The 18,537-nt window shown below is 39.2% G+C and overlaps 1 protein-coding gene across 1 annotated transcript in view; it reads right to left on the reverse strand.

The window, feature by feature from the left end:
* The window catches only part of CPE (carboxypeptidase E), a gene marked incomplete at its 5' end in the record, with an annotated part of 42,792 nt that extends 25,810 nt beyond the window's left edge, over positions 1–16,982 (reverse strand). The window contains one exon of the mRNA XM_083367258.1: positions 16,664–16,982. Within this exon, the coding sequence (XP_083223384.1) occupies positions 16,664–16,982 (319 nt within the window). The remainder of the gene's footprint in view (positions 1–16,663) is intronic.
* Positions 16,983–18,537: the final 1,555 nt, after the last annotated feature.

Below are 18,537 nucleotides of genomic sequence, written 5' to 3' on the forward strand. Positions count from 1 at the left end.
AACAACAACAACAACGTTGGAAGGGACATTGGAAGTCATCTAGTCCAACCCCCTGATCAAGCAGGAAATCCTATACCATTTCAAACAAATAGCTGTCCAATCTCTACTTAAAAACCTCCAGTGGTGGAGCACCCACAGCTTCTGGAGGCAAGCCGTTCCATTGGTTAATCTATAACAAAACCATTGTTCTGGCGTTGTACAATATAAAAGGTCAACCACTACCATGAGTTCCTTGGAAAGTTAGAAATGCAACAACCAAATAAATCTAAATGATTTTGCACCAGAGTTATTCTGAAGATGTAGCCAATGGGTAGTATGTGCAACAAGGCTTCAGCACCACTAGCATACAATATAGAATGGATGAGATTATGCAATCAAACTTGTTTTGTTGGATAAATAAGTCTGACATAAACTTTAATATTTACGGAAATGGAAAATGGGGATGGTAGCATGGCTCCTTGTATGTACAGAATTAATGGGCCAGAGGAGAAAATAACTTTTTTTTAACATACCTATCTTTGGTTACTATATGTTTGAACGGATATAAGCGTGTTTTCTGTAAATAATACCATCCAGAAAAAAGTGATATCACATGATTCTATAAATCATAAACTGGTTCTACCATTTCTCAAACAGAAATCTTTCCTTATTGAGTCAGTTATGTCTCCCTTTCGTGCTTGCAAGACCTTAGGGAAATTTGGTTGGCCGCTATAAGAAACACAATCCTTGACTTAATTGGTCTTGGCATGATCTAGCAGGGCAAGTCTTATGTCATGCACTGCTTGATTTATAATTTAAATCCAAATCTTATGCTTTGTTCCTCTACTAAAACAAAGAACATTACAAAAATGTTCTAGCGCAAATGAGGTCCTCAGTCTTTGCCAGACAGAATAAAATGAATGAGACATAAACTGAATATATTCAATATATATAATGAATATTCAATATAAAATGAATACATTAAAGATAGAGCATCAACATTTCCCATTTTGAAAACAAATGTCTCACATCTAAGAAAGACAGTAACTGAATACATATGACCCAAAAGCTAGCTTGTATTCAAAAGCAATAAAAGCAATGGCCATGACCTTATTAGCTACAGCAGGGGTCTTCAAACTTGATTTTAAGACTTGTGGACTTCAAATCCCAGAATTCCCCAGCCAACATTCTAAATATGGAGACCCCCGAGTTACAATATAGGCTTCTATGTGCCTGGGTGTTGGTGATGGGCAGCATGCTTGCATAGGTCAGGGCTTTTCAACCAGTGGTACGGGTACCACCTGTGGTACATTGGCACCTGGCAGGTGGTATGCAACCATCCTGAAAAAGTGGTAGCGCAGGAGGGGAATGAGCTGCACCGGTGGCAGCACCGCACAAGCCTGAGTGAGAGATGACTGGAGCTGCAGGGCTGTCAGGGCTCAGCGGAAGTGCCAGGATCAGCGCTTCTTCGGGGCTGTCAGAGCTCAGTGGAAGCGCCAAGATCAGCGTCAGGCTCCAGCTGGAGCTTGGCGCTGATCCTGGCACATCTGCTGAGCCCAGAAGAGGCACCGATCAGTTGGAATGTTGCAGCATCCCAGGGTCTTGTGATTTACATTCAGATGCTTGGCAACTGATTCATATTTATGACGGTCACAGTATCCCAGGGTCATATGAGGTGACCAAAACCTGCTGCAACTACCCAGCAGATGTGGGAGGAAATAAATACCAAACACCCCCCCTTACCCGACCCCCACTGCCAATCCTCAACAGAAATGCTCACAACATTGAAAACCTCGGATGGGAGGAAGAGCGCCACTGGGCAGGCAGATAGATGTCTTGCTCGGCTGTGGCTTGGGGGGCACTTTTTTCAGTGCCACTGTAACTTTGAACAGTCACCAAGCAAAATGTTGTAAGTTGAGGACTACCTGTACTTCATCACTTTTTTCTCTCTCTTTTTTTTGGTCATCAAGTTTTTGACACCTTGCTAGGCGACTGGTGGTACTCGGATGTTGCCATATCCTAAAAGTGGTACAATGGGTGAAAAGGTTGAAAAGCCCTGGCATAGGTAACTGTGCCTTTGTCTCCATTATCACATCTTCATGCATACAAATATGGAAATAGCATATGCTGAAAGAACTACACCGAAGGGAGTTTTTTCTAGAATAAATTGGTGGAAATTTATTGTAAATCCAGAAGTTGAGCAACTATGAGACATAAACAAGCCTCGCCTATACATCAGGTTTTATTCCAAAGTAAATGTGATTCAATTGGAATAAAACCTGCTTAAATTCAGTTTAAAAAGCTATTTTAACCAACTGAATCAGTTGGCTAGAATAGCTTTTTAAACTGAATTTAAACAGGTTTTCCTCCAACTGAATCACATTTATTTTGGAATAAAACCCGTTTATATAAGCTAGGCTTGTTTATGTCCCGTTACTGGAAGTCATGCATACTTGTTCAACTTCTTAATGATGAAAATATGCTTGATTTTGCCTCCTCTTGATAAATAGGTCTATGGAGTCAAAACTGCTTTATAAAAACCCCAATTAGCACAGGTTGGTATTAAACTGCAAAAATCAATGATTTGCCTAACAAAACCATCTATGTACTCAGTGCTTTTTTTGTAAGAGAAAAAGGTGCCGGAACTCACACATGTTATACAACCCGCCTTGCCTACCCTACAAGGTTCCATCCAAAAAAGGTGCCGGAACTCCGTTCTGAGCGTTCTATGACAAAAAAAGCCCTGTATGTACTAATTACAAGGAAAGTTTCAGGTATGCAGCACATTCTTAGTAGGATAAAGCGGTAAATAGAAACATGTCCTCTGCTGATTAGAAATTAAAATTACAATAAACAGAACCAATCAGCCTATTACATTTTAGGCCAGATCCTAAAAGTTGGAATGCAGTAGAATTGGTCTTAGGACAACATTCCATGTAATATGTTTCTTCTGGACTCAATACCTATAACTCCTTGGTGCTGTTGCTTGTGAACACGAGTGCAAAAACAACAGCACCAGGGATTTCCTGAAATCTCAAGGTAATTTTGCAAAGCTGCAATGGTCAAAATGTTATTGCAGGAAACAGTCCTGTTGGAAGATGATGCTTAGATGACGAGATGTTGGGCTATTGCAATAAAACAAGGTCACTGTGCTTTGGGTTGTTTCCTTGTTTTTCTGCCTCTCATAAAGTTGAGAGGTCACATAGAAGCTATATATTTTTTCTTATGTTCTTTAACACACTGATGTCCTTTGTGAAAAAAATATCAGAGCTCATTTATGTGTTTTCTCCTTTATGTTAGTTAGAATTTATTGTGATTGAAATGGTATAGAACTGTGCTGGCGAACCTATGGCACGCATGCCAAAGATGGCATGCAGAGCCCTCTCTGTGGGCACACGCACCGTCGCCCCAGTCCTAGGCCTTCAGCTGGGTTTTATAAAACCTTTTCGCTTTAGGACTCTGCCGCTGTGTGCAAAAAAAAAAAAAGGATCAATCAATCAATTTCAACTTCTCACGGGGAAAAAAAAGATCTCGCAAAGTTGGAATTGATTGTTTGAACTTTTTAGTCCCACCCAGTCTGCCAGTACCACCTCAGCCACGCCCACCCAGTGGGCCACGCCCATCCAGCACCCAACGATGCATAAGTGGATTTTGGGTTGCAGTTTGGCCACTCAGTCTATAAAAGGTTCACCATCACTGGTATAGAAGTTTCCTAATCAATCAATTTCCTATTTTTTAAAAAAAATATTGATTTTTTCCCATACATTTAATAGTATTTGTTCAACAAACAAGCTGTCTGAGTTAACATTCGCTAATACACATTTAGTTCCTAATCTTTATTCTTTCCTCTAGCCATTGATTTAAAAAGTCCCAAGTTTGATAATATTCTGTTTCTTCTTTTTTCTCTCAGTCTCAGAGTCATTCTATCCATCTCCGTGCATTCTAATATTTTTTTTAATTATTTCTTCATCTGATGGTGTTCCTTCATTTCCTAATGTTCATAGTCTAAGGTTTTGGGGGAAAAACACTGCTACTTTCAGGTACAATATAATAAAATAAAATGACAACTTCAGTTAGTTTGAAAAAATACATTCTCCACCACATATTGCAAAAATGTAAAGCTGCGTTGTTTAAATCACAACGGAGAGTCTCTGTTTTATTGCCATTGCTAGCCTGCTTCCTCAATATCCAGTCTTTGAACTGAAAAGCAGATAAAAGATATAAAAACTAAGCAGGAAAAGGAATTAGAAGACTGTTTTTGCTAGTTTTTGTTGTATGTAGAATGTTTTTAAATCTTTTTTATAGTTTAGAAATAAGCTTAGAATTGATCAGATTGTGGCATAGTTTTTGAAAAAGTAACAGTACACACCATTCTTTGAAATTGTTGGCATAAATCTTTTATCATGTAAGACAGACATGTTACAACTTGTGACATTACGTGACATCACGCGATGTATCGGAACTTTTTCCCCATTGCTGGCAATGGGGTGGGCGCAGTTTCTTCATGATGCATCCGGCCCACGGGCCAGCAGTTTGACACCCTTGATGTAAGACGACAATTGATATACAGTGGTATCTCAGTACTCATCATTAATTGGTTCCAGGAGGCACAATGAGTACTAAAAACGCTGAATACAAAACAATTTTTTCCCATGAGGAATAACATAGTGCAGGGGTCTGCAACCTTGACAACTGTAAGAGTTGTGGACTTCAGCTCCCAGAATTCCTCAGCCAGCATAGCATAGCTGGCTAAGGAATTCTGGGAGCTGAAGTCCACAAGCCTTAAAACTGTCAAGGTTGCAGACCCCTGACATAGTGAGTCACAAGGCAGCCAACACCAACGGGTTCTAGTTTGTACATTGAGTACCAAACAAACGATGGGCAATGGGACAAAACTTTTGCATCAAAATGCATTGAGTACCAAATTTGATGATTTTCAAAGCAGTCGAGTACCAAGGTATCACTGTAATAAGATACAAATGTTTCCTTTGAAATTTTGTAATTCAGATAAATGTCAAAGAGGGAATGTGCTAAAAATACAGTAGAAATAGCTCTGCAATATCCCAAATATATATAAATGGTTTATTGACAATCAGATCAGGAAACCAGATCAGAAAATGGCTATTTCCTCATTGCTGAAGAAAGGCATAGGAAACTAGTTTAAGAAAAACAAATCTGAAATCTCTTTCAATCTCTAAAATTAATGGTTGGGATCTTGATCTCTTTTAAAATGGACGTCCAAGTAGCTTTCTTGGCAAATATCTTCTTCCAGGGTATTTTTCAACTTCCCAGTGTATCCTACAACCGTGAGGTTTCCTGATGTTCTCACATCTATCCATTAATTATGTCTATGTAGCTTTTAGGAGCTGTCAAAATTAGTATGTGCTGTCACCTGTGGACTGTTCCCAATTTCACTTATTTGCATTTTTAAAAAAATAAATAAATATAAAGATTATAATATACCATCTTTAAAGGAACACCATCCATTCTTTTGCCTATGGTTGGAAACCTTAGAAGGAAACTATTTTATTTTATTTTTTTGCATCAGAAGTAGTGCTGTTACCTATATGCAAATCAATTACTTCCCAAATTAACTAAATTGCCTAAATTAATTAATTATACAGTTAAATAATTAGTTTACTGAAACCTCAGGATTAACTTAAAATCCTCTTTAACGCTAGATAATGTGCTTTCTATATATAATTTATTTAGCTCAATATCATCAGGCTAAATACTGCAGAAGTTTCAGACGTGAGCTTCTTCCAGTCTTATTAGAAATATGAAAATATCTGGCTTTATAAATAAGTTGGTTTTTATTTACAGTAGTATTTTGTTGTGGTGGTAGTGATTGTTTTTAAACATATGCTCTAATTAACAGAGATTTGTGTCTTCAACTTTATGCCACCTGATAACACCTAAGATTTATTGAGCTTTCCTTATTGCATACTACTTTAACAGAATGTTGTTAAATGCATCATGAACAGTCCCAATCACTACTTAATCTGTGGTTGACAAGTATTGAGAAGACACAGTTTTTCTCAGCCCAATAAATCTCACAACATGGTTGTTGGGGGGGGGAGAGAGAATGAAATGAAGAGGGAACGCAAAACGCAATCTAAACCACTTTAAACTCCTCTGGGCTTAAGTAAAATCTACAGTATACGGTTTATAGGTACTATTTATAGGTACATAATCTGTTTGGTATTATAGGGATGGCTCTATTTTCTTTTAGAAACCAACATTGCTAGAATTGTTATGTATTTGTCCTCTTCCATGTCTATTCTTTAACAGGGGCCTTTCTGTGTCCTTCTGAACTTTTTGATGCAAAATTATCTTTTTTTGTCCTTGCTATAAGCCTTGGTAAGTCCAGAATTTCTTGAGGCTTCTCTTAAAAACAAAACATTCAGTAAGTTAAAATGATGAGGAATGATTGAAATGATAGGAAATTAATTGCCTCTTGCAAAGAGATGATTATTTCCTAGTACAAAGGCAATGGTGTCTTGGTGGATATAGAACAGAAAAAGCTAATCCTGACAGTGTAGCAGAAGACGGTACAACCAATCTCATTTAGCTACATATTATACAGCTGAATCTGGCACCAAAAGCCAAGGATCATTTAGTATTTCCTGAATGGTAACTAGAATAGCCCTTGGGGAGGTAAATATATGGTTTTCCTCTTTGTTTACAGAAGATCCCTAAGCTCTGTTCTCCAGGCAACACACTTTAGACCCAAGTGGTTTCACGAAACAGGGACATATTAAGAAAAACTACCTTCCCCAGTCTGTAGGATTTTTTTTAATACTTATATACATATATCACACTGACAAATAAGTTTCTTGTATCTTTTAACTTCTAGTGTTTATATTTTTTATCATCCATTTAATACGTGTCTCCTGAAAATAAGCAGCAGGCTATAACTGCACAATAATATAATAATATTGAAATTAATTTATAATAGTTTCTGAAGATAAACATAGCTATCAGTATTATAGAAGTATTAGTCAGCTATTTGTCATGTTGCATAATAATTTACACGGCACTAACAATGAAGCTTTAACTGGGTGATTCCGAAATCTTTGGGTTAGTGAATTAGATAAAAGTTTCATTAGATAAATCAGACAAAAGTTTCAAATTTCATTAAGTAAACTGTCCTGTTAACATATAAAACAATATGACTTCCTCTATAGAAAATACTTGAACAACAAAGGGCAAAATCTGTAGCATAAAATAAAATAAGAAGAGGAGGCATTCTTATTATACTACATAATCAAGAACTGAATTTAAATTGGCTTAGATTCAGTTCAATGGCTGAATTCTCTGTTGTTTTACACTCATGGTAACCTCATGGAAATCACCTAATATAAGATTTTTGTCATAGTATTTGGCTTTAAAAGTACATTTCTTTCCATAATCTGATGGGATCTGGTTTTGCTTACAATGGCCTTTTGCTGGAACTATTTCCCTCATTCTACATTCTTGAGAATAATGAAATACTATAGCATAAATTGTAAAAGGGAAAACCACAATGGAAATTGAAAAATGTAGGTGTAAATCAGAACTAAAGACTAACAGAATCCATACAGATAAAAGAATAACCACCCCCATATTAGAATGCAAAAACATCTAGCAAAATAATCTTCTGAATGCTCAGTGGAACATTTCATCTCTGTATACATTTTGAAACAAAGAGTTCTCTAGAGAATACTTTCCCAAAAAAGGAATGCACATATGTAAGAAAAATATTATAGCAGCTGTCTTGGTTCTTGAAAAAAGGCAAATACTCATGGTACAATTATACCTTAATTAACATTAATAAAAATGACCAGATGACTGCAAGGAATATAAATCCTTCCATTCTCCATCATTCAGTCAGAACTGGAGAAGCTTTTTGGATAAGTGAAATGTATTCAAGGAAAAACAAGAAAGTCCAGTTGCCTTTTCAAAAAGCACCTTTGGGGCAACCATGACCTGGATGAATGACAATTTCCAAAGACATAAACAAAATGGGTACAGAAGTTTGGTGGCAGTCTTTCTCAATCTTTTTTGTCTGGAGGAGCCCTTGAAATAATTTGCAGGTCCCAGGAAACCTTTTGCAACTTCTTGGAGAGCCCTAGAATGTTGAAGAACCCCAGTTGAGAAAGAATGGCTTAATGCAGACATGTCAAACACAAGGCCCGGGGGCCAGATCCGGCCCGCAAAGTGGTTTCATGTGGCCCGCAAAGCCATCCTGGAAACAGTGAGGGAACGGCCCCCATTGCCTTGGCCCTGGCCCAGAGACCCTCCTTCTGCCAGAGACCCTCAGATCTGTCCCACTCCTGCCCAGGCCCCCATAGGCACCCTTGATGCGAACGTTGTAGAGCTGGCCACGCCCACCCAGTAGGCCATACGTACTCTAGCCATGCCCACCCAGTAGGCCACGCCCACCCTGGCCATACCCACCCAGCCCCCTGAGGGCAACCGCAATGCTGATGCGGCCCTCAATGAAATTGAGTTTGACACCCCTGGCTTAATGTATCATTCCTTTCTTTAAGAAATGATTAACTAGGTCAACATAACATAATAAATAGGAACAAGCTGCTCAGTTCTCTTTAGAACAGAGCTGTACCTTTAAATACTAAATACTATGCCAGATGGTCTTGGCATATAAAAGCAGCAGGAGGACAGCATTCTAATGTTAGTCAAACAAGCAATTTGTGCTAGTTGCAGACCAACAGAAGCCACTTCAGCCTGCTAATTCTGTAACCATAGTAACTTCTATGTCAAACAGTTCTTCAGTTTTCAATTTGTCATCTCCAACCTGGGGTGAGGACAGAACAGAAGGATTCAAGAAATCAGAACTGTCCATGAAAACCACATGTGCTCATTTCTCTCTGAAAAATATGACCCAATTCTATTCAAGGTGTATTGTTACATTTAGCCAATACAAGCAAAAAAGTAATAGTACTAAAATCTGTACCATGTCTATGATGCCTCATCAAAGCTTTCTGGCCGTTTCTTGCAGCTTTTTGGAAGTAATCATAAGTTATTCACAGCCCAAGATCGTACAAGTTAAGCCTTCAATGGGAGCATACTAGAACTGTGAATGCTTTAAAAATGATTGAAAGGTGCTCTGAAGCATGTAGGAAACAGCATCTCTTCAAAGCAGCTATGTAAAAAAAGATGTGATTTCTTAATGAGTCACTTAATGAGCCTCCTAAACTACTTGAAAGTTGGCAACATGCAGTGAAACCTGAGTATACATATAGGCCAGAATTTTTTTATCCAAGTATGGGATTGTTCAATTTTATGTTAAGTAGGCCCCTGAATCAAAGGGAATAGTTTTGCCCTGGTGGGGAAACTGTCAAAAACAGGTTCTTTTCATAGTCCAAGAAATGTTACTTTGTTCCCAGACTGAATCTAATATCTTATTTTGAAACAGAGTATGTTGTTTTTGAGGCCACCCTATTACATACACCCTCTGCTCCTTAGGATTCTATTCAGCTTTATAAATTTAGACTGACTTTATGAATTTTGCCAGAAGTAGTGTGACTTTCTTTTTTCCTCTGTTCTCTCTCTCTCTCTTTTGAAATAAGTTCCTTTTATTTCCAGACAACTGACAGTGTTGTTTTAAATCACTTCTTACTAAAATCTGTGCATGCTGAGCTAAGATTTTTACAATTTCCAAAGGATTTATGTATTCCGATTATCAAAGTTTGGGGAAGGAAATACAAATGCTTTCCTTCTTATTCCAGAGCTAAATGAAGGGAAGAGTCATTGATAATATATTATAAATGGCTACAATATGTTATGGTCTTCTAGGAAGCTCAATTTGATTATAATGATCCTTGTTAAGGAGGAACACATACTGTATATAAAGGTAACAGTATATAAAGGACTTTTTTTCTCCTTTCTAAATATCTTTGGATCCATGTTGCTGTACCAGGATTAACAGCTATTATATGGTATGACATTCACAACAAAAATCAAGACAAAAAGAAATGCCCGCTGGTTGATTGTCCTCACCGTCAGGAAGTTTCTCCTTAATTCCAGGTTGCTTCTGTCTTTGATCACTTTCCAATTTTGTTTCTCGTCCTACCCTCTGATGCTTTGGTGAACAACCTGGCCCCCTCTGCCTTGTGGTAGCCCCTCAGATACTGGAGCACTGCTATCATGTCTCCCCTATTTCTTCTTTTCCTTAGACTAGCCAAACCCAAGTCCCGTAGCCGTTCTTCATATGTTTTAGTCTCCAGGCCTTTTATCACACTAGTTGCTCTTCTCTGAATTTTTTTCCAAATTCTCAACATCTTTTATGTGATATGGTGACCAAAATTGGTTGCAGTATTCCAGGTGTGGGCTTACTAGGGTTTTATAAAGCGGTATTAATACTTCACGTGTTCTTGATTCTATGCCTCTGTTTATACAACCCAGGATTGTATTAGCTTTTTTTATTGCTGCTGAACACTGCTGGCTCATAATTAAGTGATCGTCAACTAGGACTCCAAGGTCCCTCTCACAGTTACTGTTTTTGAGCCAGGTCTCACCCAATCTGTATTTGTTCCTTTGGTTTTTCCTGCCTAAGTGTAAGACTTTGCTTTTCTCCACACTGAAACTCATTTTGTTGGACAGGGCCCATTGTTCAAGTTTGTCAAGATCTTTTTGGATCCTGAGTTTGTCTTCTGGGATGTCAACTACTCCTGTCAGTTTGGTGTCCTCTGCAAATTTGATGAGTTCCCCTTCAATTCCCTCATCTAGGTCATTTATGAAGATATTGAAGAGTACTGGGCCTAAGACAGAACCTTGTGGTACCCCACTGCTTACCTCTCTCCGTGTGGATGTAGTAGTGCCATTGAAGACTACTCATTGAGTATGCTTTGCCAGCCAGCTACAGATCCATCTGGTGATGATGTTTTCTATTCACCTTTTTTCTAGCTTACCAAGGTGGTGGTCTACCTTATCAAATGCCTTACTGAAGTCTAAGTATACTATGTCTACAGTATTTTGCTGGTCTATTAGTTTAGTCACTTTATCTGGGGTGCTTTTCTGTTTATCTCAGGTGTGTTTGTTGATGTGGCTTTTTTAGGGATATTTGAAGAGACTTTTTAGGGATATTTGAAGTTGTTTCTTTGCTAGGTGTCTGCATGTCTTTTTTGAGGGTGGGTTGTGGGTTTGTGTGTTTCCATCTAAGGGGAGAAATTGATTGCTCAGTTTTAATGGGGCTGCTTCTGGTTGGGTAGGATTGGGCAGAAGAGGTTTGTTTCTTGTATGCTGTTTCTTTCTTTGGGTATTGTGTTTCCTTCTGTGTGTGACATACCTCCATTTGTCTTCCTCCAAGGATTTATCGGTAGGGTCAAGTCCTCTGGGAGTTATTTGTTCGTTATTTGGTTTGGTTTGGATGAAGCTTTCTTTCGTATGTTGGGGTTTGGCTAGAGTTCCCTCTAAGTTCCTAACCTTTTCATTTTCAGCCATTTCTTCTCCTATACTGGTTACATATATCAATTTTTTTAAAAAAAAAATGAACCCCTCAAAATTCAAGTTAGCGTATTATATTTAAAGTGTGCCTCCACATCACTCTTCACAAGATAGAATGGGCATTCATATGACACTGAAGCTTTTATACTTTTAGTAGAAAATTTTAATCTTTCCCAAGCCTGCAAATTCATCTGTAGGATACAATATTTTAGGTACAGCATTCAGTGAAATGGAATCAATGAAAGAGAAGAGCCAGGCCCTTATCTATTTGTGATTACTAAGCTTTCAGCATTGTTAAGTACATAAATCAGTTTGACGAAAAATCTAGCTTCCTGAAATAAACCCAAGAATGGAATACATTTGTATTATATATAACTTGAATAGCTGACTCAGTCTGTTATCACTCAGTAAAGTGCTCACTTATTGAACAGCTTAAACATATAGCTTTATGACAGGATATCATTAATGTGATAACAAGATGTTACAAAAGCTTAGCCAGAACAAACAGAAAATATCTACAGTTAACCAAACTAACTAAATCAGCTCTAGAGAAACTTAGCTCTCCAAACTGACCTTAACCTCCTTTAGATTAATTGAATAAGAACCAGATGTAAGAAGGGATTATTCCAGGCAGTAGTGTATATAGTTCAACATTCTATGGTCAATGACAGCAATATCCATTTATTTATGCATTTATATGCTGCCATTCAACAAAAAAGATAAATTTTATAATTTTTAAAACCAAAAAGTAATATTAAAGCTACCGTATATGCTAAAAAAAATAAATCTCTATTTTTACTAAAATTTCAATCTTCCAATACAAATATTTTTTTTCAAATTTATCAGAAAACAAATCAATTAAATTCTAAATAAAGCTTTAAATATATGGAGACATAAGTTCCATGATAAGCACCGCTTTTTAATGGCTGGAATTTTCATGTGTCACAATTCAGCTGCTGGCCTGGCGTGTTGCTATTGTTGTAAACACTGTAAAACATGGGTTACATATGTAGGGTAGAAGAGGGTTGTATTGTAATTTTGTTATATTTTTTAATGATTTTTATGCAGAGGTTCACTGAGACCTAAAAATCATTTCAAGAACTCCTCTGGGATAACATAGTAAAGAAAGGCTGCTCTAAAATATGCTGAATTATCCTGAAATATAATATTTTTTTCTTAAAACTATAACATGTGAATCCTCATTCATATATGAATTGCTTCAGGCATCAGAAGTTGTGCCAGAAGTATTGCTTTGTTGCATGATGATAATTTATTAATTTGTTGCTCTTAATTTCTTCTATAACAACCCGGTAGTATTTTACAGATAGTCTGCAACTTACAACCATTCATTTAGTGACCATTCAAAGACACATCAATGTTAAAAATATAATGACCGTTGTTCACCCAACCATTGTAGCATCCCCATGCTCACAGGATCAAAATTCAAGCTCTTGGCAACTGGCATGTATTTATGACACTTTTACTGTTCCAGGATCATGGGATCACCATTTATGACCTTCCCAACCTTTTGACAAGCAGTCAATGGAGGATATGCTTAATGACCACATGATCCACTTACACGTTGCAGTGCTTTGCTTAACAACTCTGGCAAAAAAGTTGTAAAATGAGGCACAACTCAGCAAGTGCCTTACTTAGCAACAGAAGCTTTGGGCTCAATTGTGATTGAAAGTCATGGGCTACCTGCATTAAGTGAGAGAAGGCAATTATGCATGGATCTAATGCTTGGGAACTCCCATCATATAAGTCCAAGAAGGTCCTATCTCGTAGTTTCGAAGGAGTATGATAACTAAATGTAATGTAAAATCCTAAATGTAAAATCCCCTACTTTTCTCACATTACCCAAATAATTTTAAGAATTTATGGTAGGAATCTTTATCTTTTCAACAAAATGGAGAGAGACAAGGATAACAACTTCCTTATTTATCTAATTCCTACTCTAAGTGCAGAACTTTATCACAATATCCTCCCATATTCAATATGCATCATGACCATGTTTTATTCCAATTACCCATCTGGATGTCTTCAGTATCCAACTATGGAACTCCTAGCAGAATGTTGTGTTACTTTTAACTACCCTTTAATTCTGGGCAAATTATAGTGACAAATTAAGACAGCTTTAAGAACTATCAAAAACATTCAAAAGGTAAAAAAAAATAAGTTCTACTGGCAGCTAAAAACTAGTTGGCTCAAAAATGCACGTTCTTGAAAATCACAATGAATCAAGGATTTCTAAAGAAAGGAAATTAAAACCTGACAGCATGATTATACATATTATTTAGTAACTTAAAGTCAATTGGGTTTATTCCCAAGAAAATAAATATCAGACTTTTTAAATAGTCAATATTGGTAAGAGGTATCCTTTGTACAGTTGTTTAAGAGAGAGAGAAAAAAAGAGATTCCAGTTCTGCATTTTATTCAGAGTTATGTTGATTAAATTTTATTCATATTATTATGCTGTGCTCATTATAATCATTTTCTGCAAAGCATTTGGCAGTATCAAAAGATGAGATAATTCATCTCTTACCATCTTTATTTACAATTCTGGACACAATGTAAATTTAAATCAAGCAAATATTTAGGATCATGGTAAAACAATTGAGGAATCAATTTTCAGTTTTCTCTCAGGGCGTGCAAACCTTCTGTGTTCTAATTCTGGATTTCCAGAATTAGGAGTTCCAGTCCCATTCAATTTATCAGAGGCTCTCATGCCCTTAATGAATCTAATCCAGCTGCAATATTGATTCTCAGTTTCGTGTGCTACTTTTGTAACATACCAATTATTTTACAAGAATAAAAGGAGATTGCCAGAAGTGTCCTATTTCCATTACCCCAGACCTACCACATATTTAGGCTAGATCTTTGGGGAAGGGCATGTGTTCTACCTTTTGAAGGGTATCCCAACTTTATTTTTTTCCTTCTGAAAAGAAAAAAAGGCTACCTTATCCATTCCATTCATACGATCTGGTAAGTGAATCAAGCTATTTTAAATTAAAACCTCATCTGTAAACCCCCCTCTATGTCAGGGGTCTTCAAACTCGGCCCTTTTATGACTTGTGGACTTCAACTCCCAGAATTCCTCGGCCAGGCTGAGGAATTCTGGGAGTTGAAGTCCACAAGTCATAAAAGGGCCAAGTTTATGTTCTGTCAGCAAGACATATCTATACAGGTACTCCTCGACTTATAACAGTTCATTTAATGACTGTTTGAAGTTACAATGGCACTGAAAAAAGTGACCTATGATCATTTTTCTTATGACTTATGACCGTTGCAGCATCCTCACGGTCACATGATCAAAACTCAGATACTGACTCATATTTATGACAGTTACAATTTTCCAGGATCATGCGATCACCTTTTGCATCCTTCTGGCAAGCAAAGCCCACGGGGGGGGGGATCCAGATTCGCTTAACAATTGTGTCCCTAACAATTGCAGTGATTCACTTAAGAACTGGGGCAAGAAAGGTCGGCAAATGGAGCAAAACTCACTTAGCAAATGCCTCACTTGAGGTCGCAAATCGAGGTCTACCCAGCACGAGGCCAAGAGTACAAAAATATACTCTTGCAAGCCAACGGAGGAGGACGATGACAGCCATGGGCATCCTGCGACAGCTGAACGAATTCTTCCTACCAGTGCTTTTTTTGTAAAAGAAAAAGGTGCCGGAACTCACAAATGTCATACAACCAGGGCTTTTTTTTCTCATAGAATGCTCAGAATGGAGTTCTGGTACCTTTTTGGGATGGAACCTTGTAGGATAGGCAAGGCGGGTTGTATGACATGTGTGAGTTCCGGCACCTTTTTCTTTTATAAAAAAAAAAGCACTGCATACAACCCACCTTGCCTACCCTACAAGGATCCTTCCAGTTGCCTTCCGGGTGAGATTCAAGGTGCTGGTGATGACATATAAAGCCCTACATGGCATGGGTCCAGATTACCTACGAGAGCACCTACTGCCCGCGTCAACTTCCCTCCGTCCTGTACGCTCCCACAGAGAGGGCCTCCTCAGGGTACCACCGGTCAGAGAATGTCGACTGGTGACCCCCAGGGGGAGAGCGTTCTCGGTGGGCGCACCAGTCCTTTGGAACCGCTTACCGGCTGAACTACGGATGCCCCCCCCCCGACCTTTGCTCCTTCTGGCGTGATCTAAAAACTTATCTATTCGAACAAGCCGGCCTGGTCTGATGGGTTTGGGGTTTTGACATTGTTTATAAATAGATAGATAGATAGATAGATAGATAGATAGATAGATAGATAGATAGACCTTTATTGTCAAAGTACAACATGTGTACATTGAGATTAGCTGAGCCTCCCCCTGTGCTCTCTCCCCCCAACACACAGTGACAACAAACCCTCCATCCCACCACACTATGTCAACCAACTACACCACACACCGGCCTCCCAAGTCAATTCTGCATAAGATTATGTCCCATTTAAAAGCCTAACAGCCCACGGATAAAAGCTATTTTTCAGCCTGTTGGTACGGCTGGCTATATTCCTATATCTCTATATCCTATATCTCTATCCTATATCTATATTCCTATATCTATAACTAACTTACTACATTGGGCACAATCATTTAATTTTAAATCTTGTATCCTGTATTCTTATTTTTATTGCCCTGTACACCACCACCCTGAGTCCTTCGGGAGAAGGGCGGTATATAAATCAAAATAAATAAAATAAAATAAAAAAATAAATAAATAAATAAATAAATAAATAAATAAATAAATAAATAAATAAATAAATAAATAAATAAATAAATAAATAAAGGTGCCGGAACTCCGTTCTGAGCGTTCTAGGACAAAAAAAAAACACCCTGCTTCCTACTGAAGTTCCCAGCGCACAAAACCGAGCCTTAAATCGGGGAAACGTAAAAACCTGCCTCGAGAACGCTCCTCTCTCGATACAAGGAGGAGAAAGAACGGAAGAAGTCCCAATACACACACACACACACACACACACACAGAGAGAGAGAGAGAGAGAGAGAGAGAGAGAGAGAGAGAGAGAGAGAGAGAGAGAGAGAGAGAGAGAGAGAGAGAGAGACATACAAACACACACACACACACACACACCCGTCGCCACCACACTCCATCTTTCCCTGGTAAAAGACGGAGCTGCGAGGATTACAGCGTCAGTCCCGCTGCCGCCCGGGTCCTTGTGCTACCCAAGGCGCACGCACGGGCAGCGGCTCTGTCCGAGATGCCCTTCCCGCCTTACCGGGTTCGTGCTCGCCGGGGTTGTCCGAGACCTCGATGACCAGCAACTCCCTGCCCTCGAAGCTGCGGCCCACCGTGTAGATCCGACTGATGGACGGACACTGCAGCCACACCGACACCAGCGCTTCCCGCAGCTCCGGGTAGCGGTGATACTCGAAGGAGATGCCGTCCTCCTGGCTCAGGCGCCGCCGCCTATTCGCCCCTCCGCCGAGAGCCGCCGGCGCTTCGGGCTCAGCGGCTTCGGACTCCTGCAGACAGAGGCTGCCCGGCAAGGCGCAGAGCGCCAGCGCCAGCGCCCAAAGCCGACCTCGCCCAGCCATGGCTCTACCGCAGCCTCCTCGGCGTGGAAAGGGAGGAAAGCGTCGATTCCTGCGGCCAAATCAGCCAGCCGCCTCGCCTCTCCTGCGCTCACCGTAGCGACGCAAGCCGAAGTCGGGCACGCCGCTCTGCTAAGCTAAAACCTGCTCCGTTCAAAGGAAGGGGAGGCAGAATCCGAGGCGCTCAGCCCTGCAGCCTGCACCACTCGCTCCGGCGATCAGGGGAAGACGCCGGACGTACCACTTTCCACGTAGGGGGGGGGTGCTGGTTGACGTTCTGCCACGCCACAGTGTCGATCCTAGGAGCTGCGTGGGAGCGCTGAGCGTTCTTCTCGCCAAGCGCATCCCTTTGCTAGCTAGGCGCTCTTCAGGCTGGGACGTCGTGCCGCATCATCTCTTTCTCCTGCCAAATATGGGGCTGCCCGAGAAACATATGACATAGGAATTGGAGGACATAAGGAAGCCGGCTTTGCCAGAGCCCTGTAAAACAAATGCCTGCAAATTGGATAGCGGTGACAGGGCATCTTATGCATGCCCAAGATGGCTCTTGTCTGCCCAAACCCATGCCCTAACTAGAGCTATGTTAGTTGTGATACCACGTAGCCCAGTTATTTCCGTGTCCACTTACTGTTTTACAAGGTGGGCTTTGTTTTGTTTTGACGTTGGAAGTCAATTGTTCAATAAAGTATTCCATTCCAGAGCATTTTTAAAAAGGTAAAGGTTCCCCCGCACATGCGTGCTAGTCGTTTCCGATTCTAGGGGCCAGTGCTCATCTCCGTTTCAAAGCCGAAGAGCCAGTGCTTGTCCGAGGACGTCTCGGTGGTCATGTGGCCGGCATGACTAGATGCCAAAGGCACATGGAACGCTGTTACCTTCCCACTGTAGTGGTCCCTATTTTTCTACTTGCATTTTTACGTGCTTTCGAACTGCTAGGTTGGCAGAAGCTGGGATGAGTAACAGGCACTCACTCTGTTACGTGGCATTCGGGATTCGACCTGCCAAACTGCCGACCTTCTGATCGACAAGCTCAGCGTCCTAACCCACTGAGCCACTGTGTCCCTTAGTTAATTAATAGTCAATGATAATTAATTTTTGTAATTCCATAATTAGTATATTAATTAATGGTGTATTTCTTTGATCTTCCCTTATCTCAATAATATTCTCCTTTTTCAACCTTAAGCAAATATCATTCTTCATATTTTCAATGCATAAATGGTTAAATATATAAAGAAATTCTGTTTGTACAAATAATAACATCCATTTATGACATTTTTTCTTATTAACTTGTGTTATTTTTCTAAAAGCCATCTTATTAGTTCAGCATATATTCTATTCTCATCGTTCTTATTTAAGCTTAATTTCTCCTTAATATTCAAGTAATTCTTATCAGTCATAATTTTCTCAATATTCATCATCCATTTAGATACACCTTCCCAATGTTTTCATTTTTCCTGCAATATAAAATACTATACTGTGCTTATCTACCTTATGACATCTACCTATAACATCTTCTCTGATCAGTTTATATTTCACTTATATTTGTAAAAGTTAATTTGTT

Source organism: Vipera ursinii (assembly GCF_947247035.1).
Source record: "Vipera ursinii genome assembly, chromosome: 7".
In the NCBI taxonomy this organism is placed as follows: Eukaryota; Metazoa; Chordata; class Lepidosauria; order Squamata; family Viperidae; genus Vipera; species Vipera ursinii.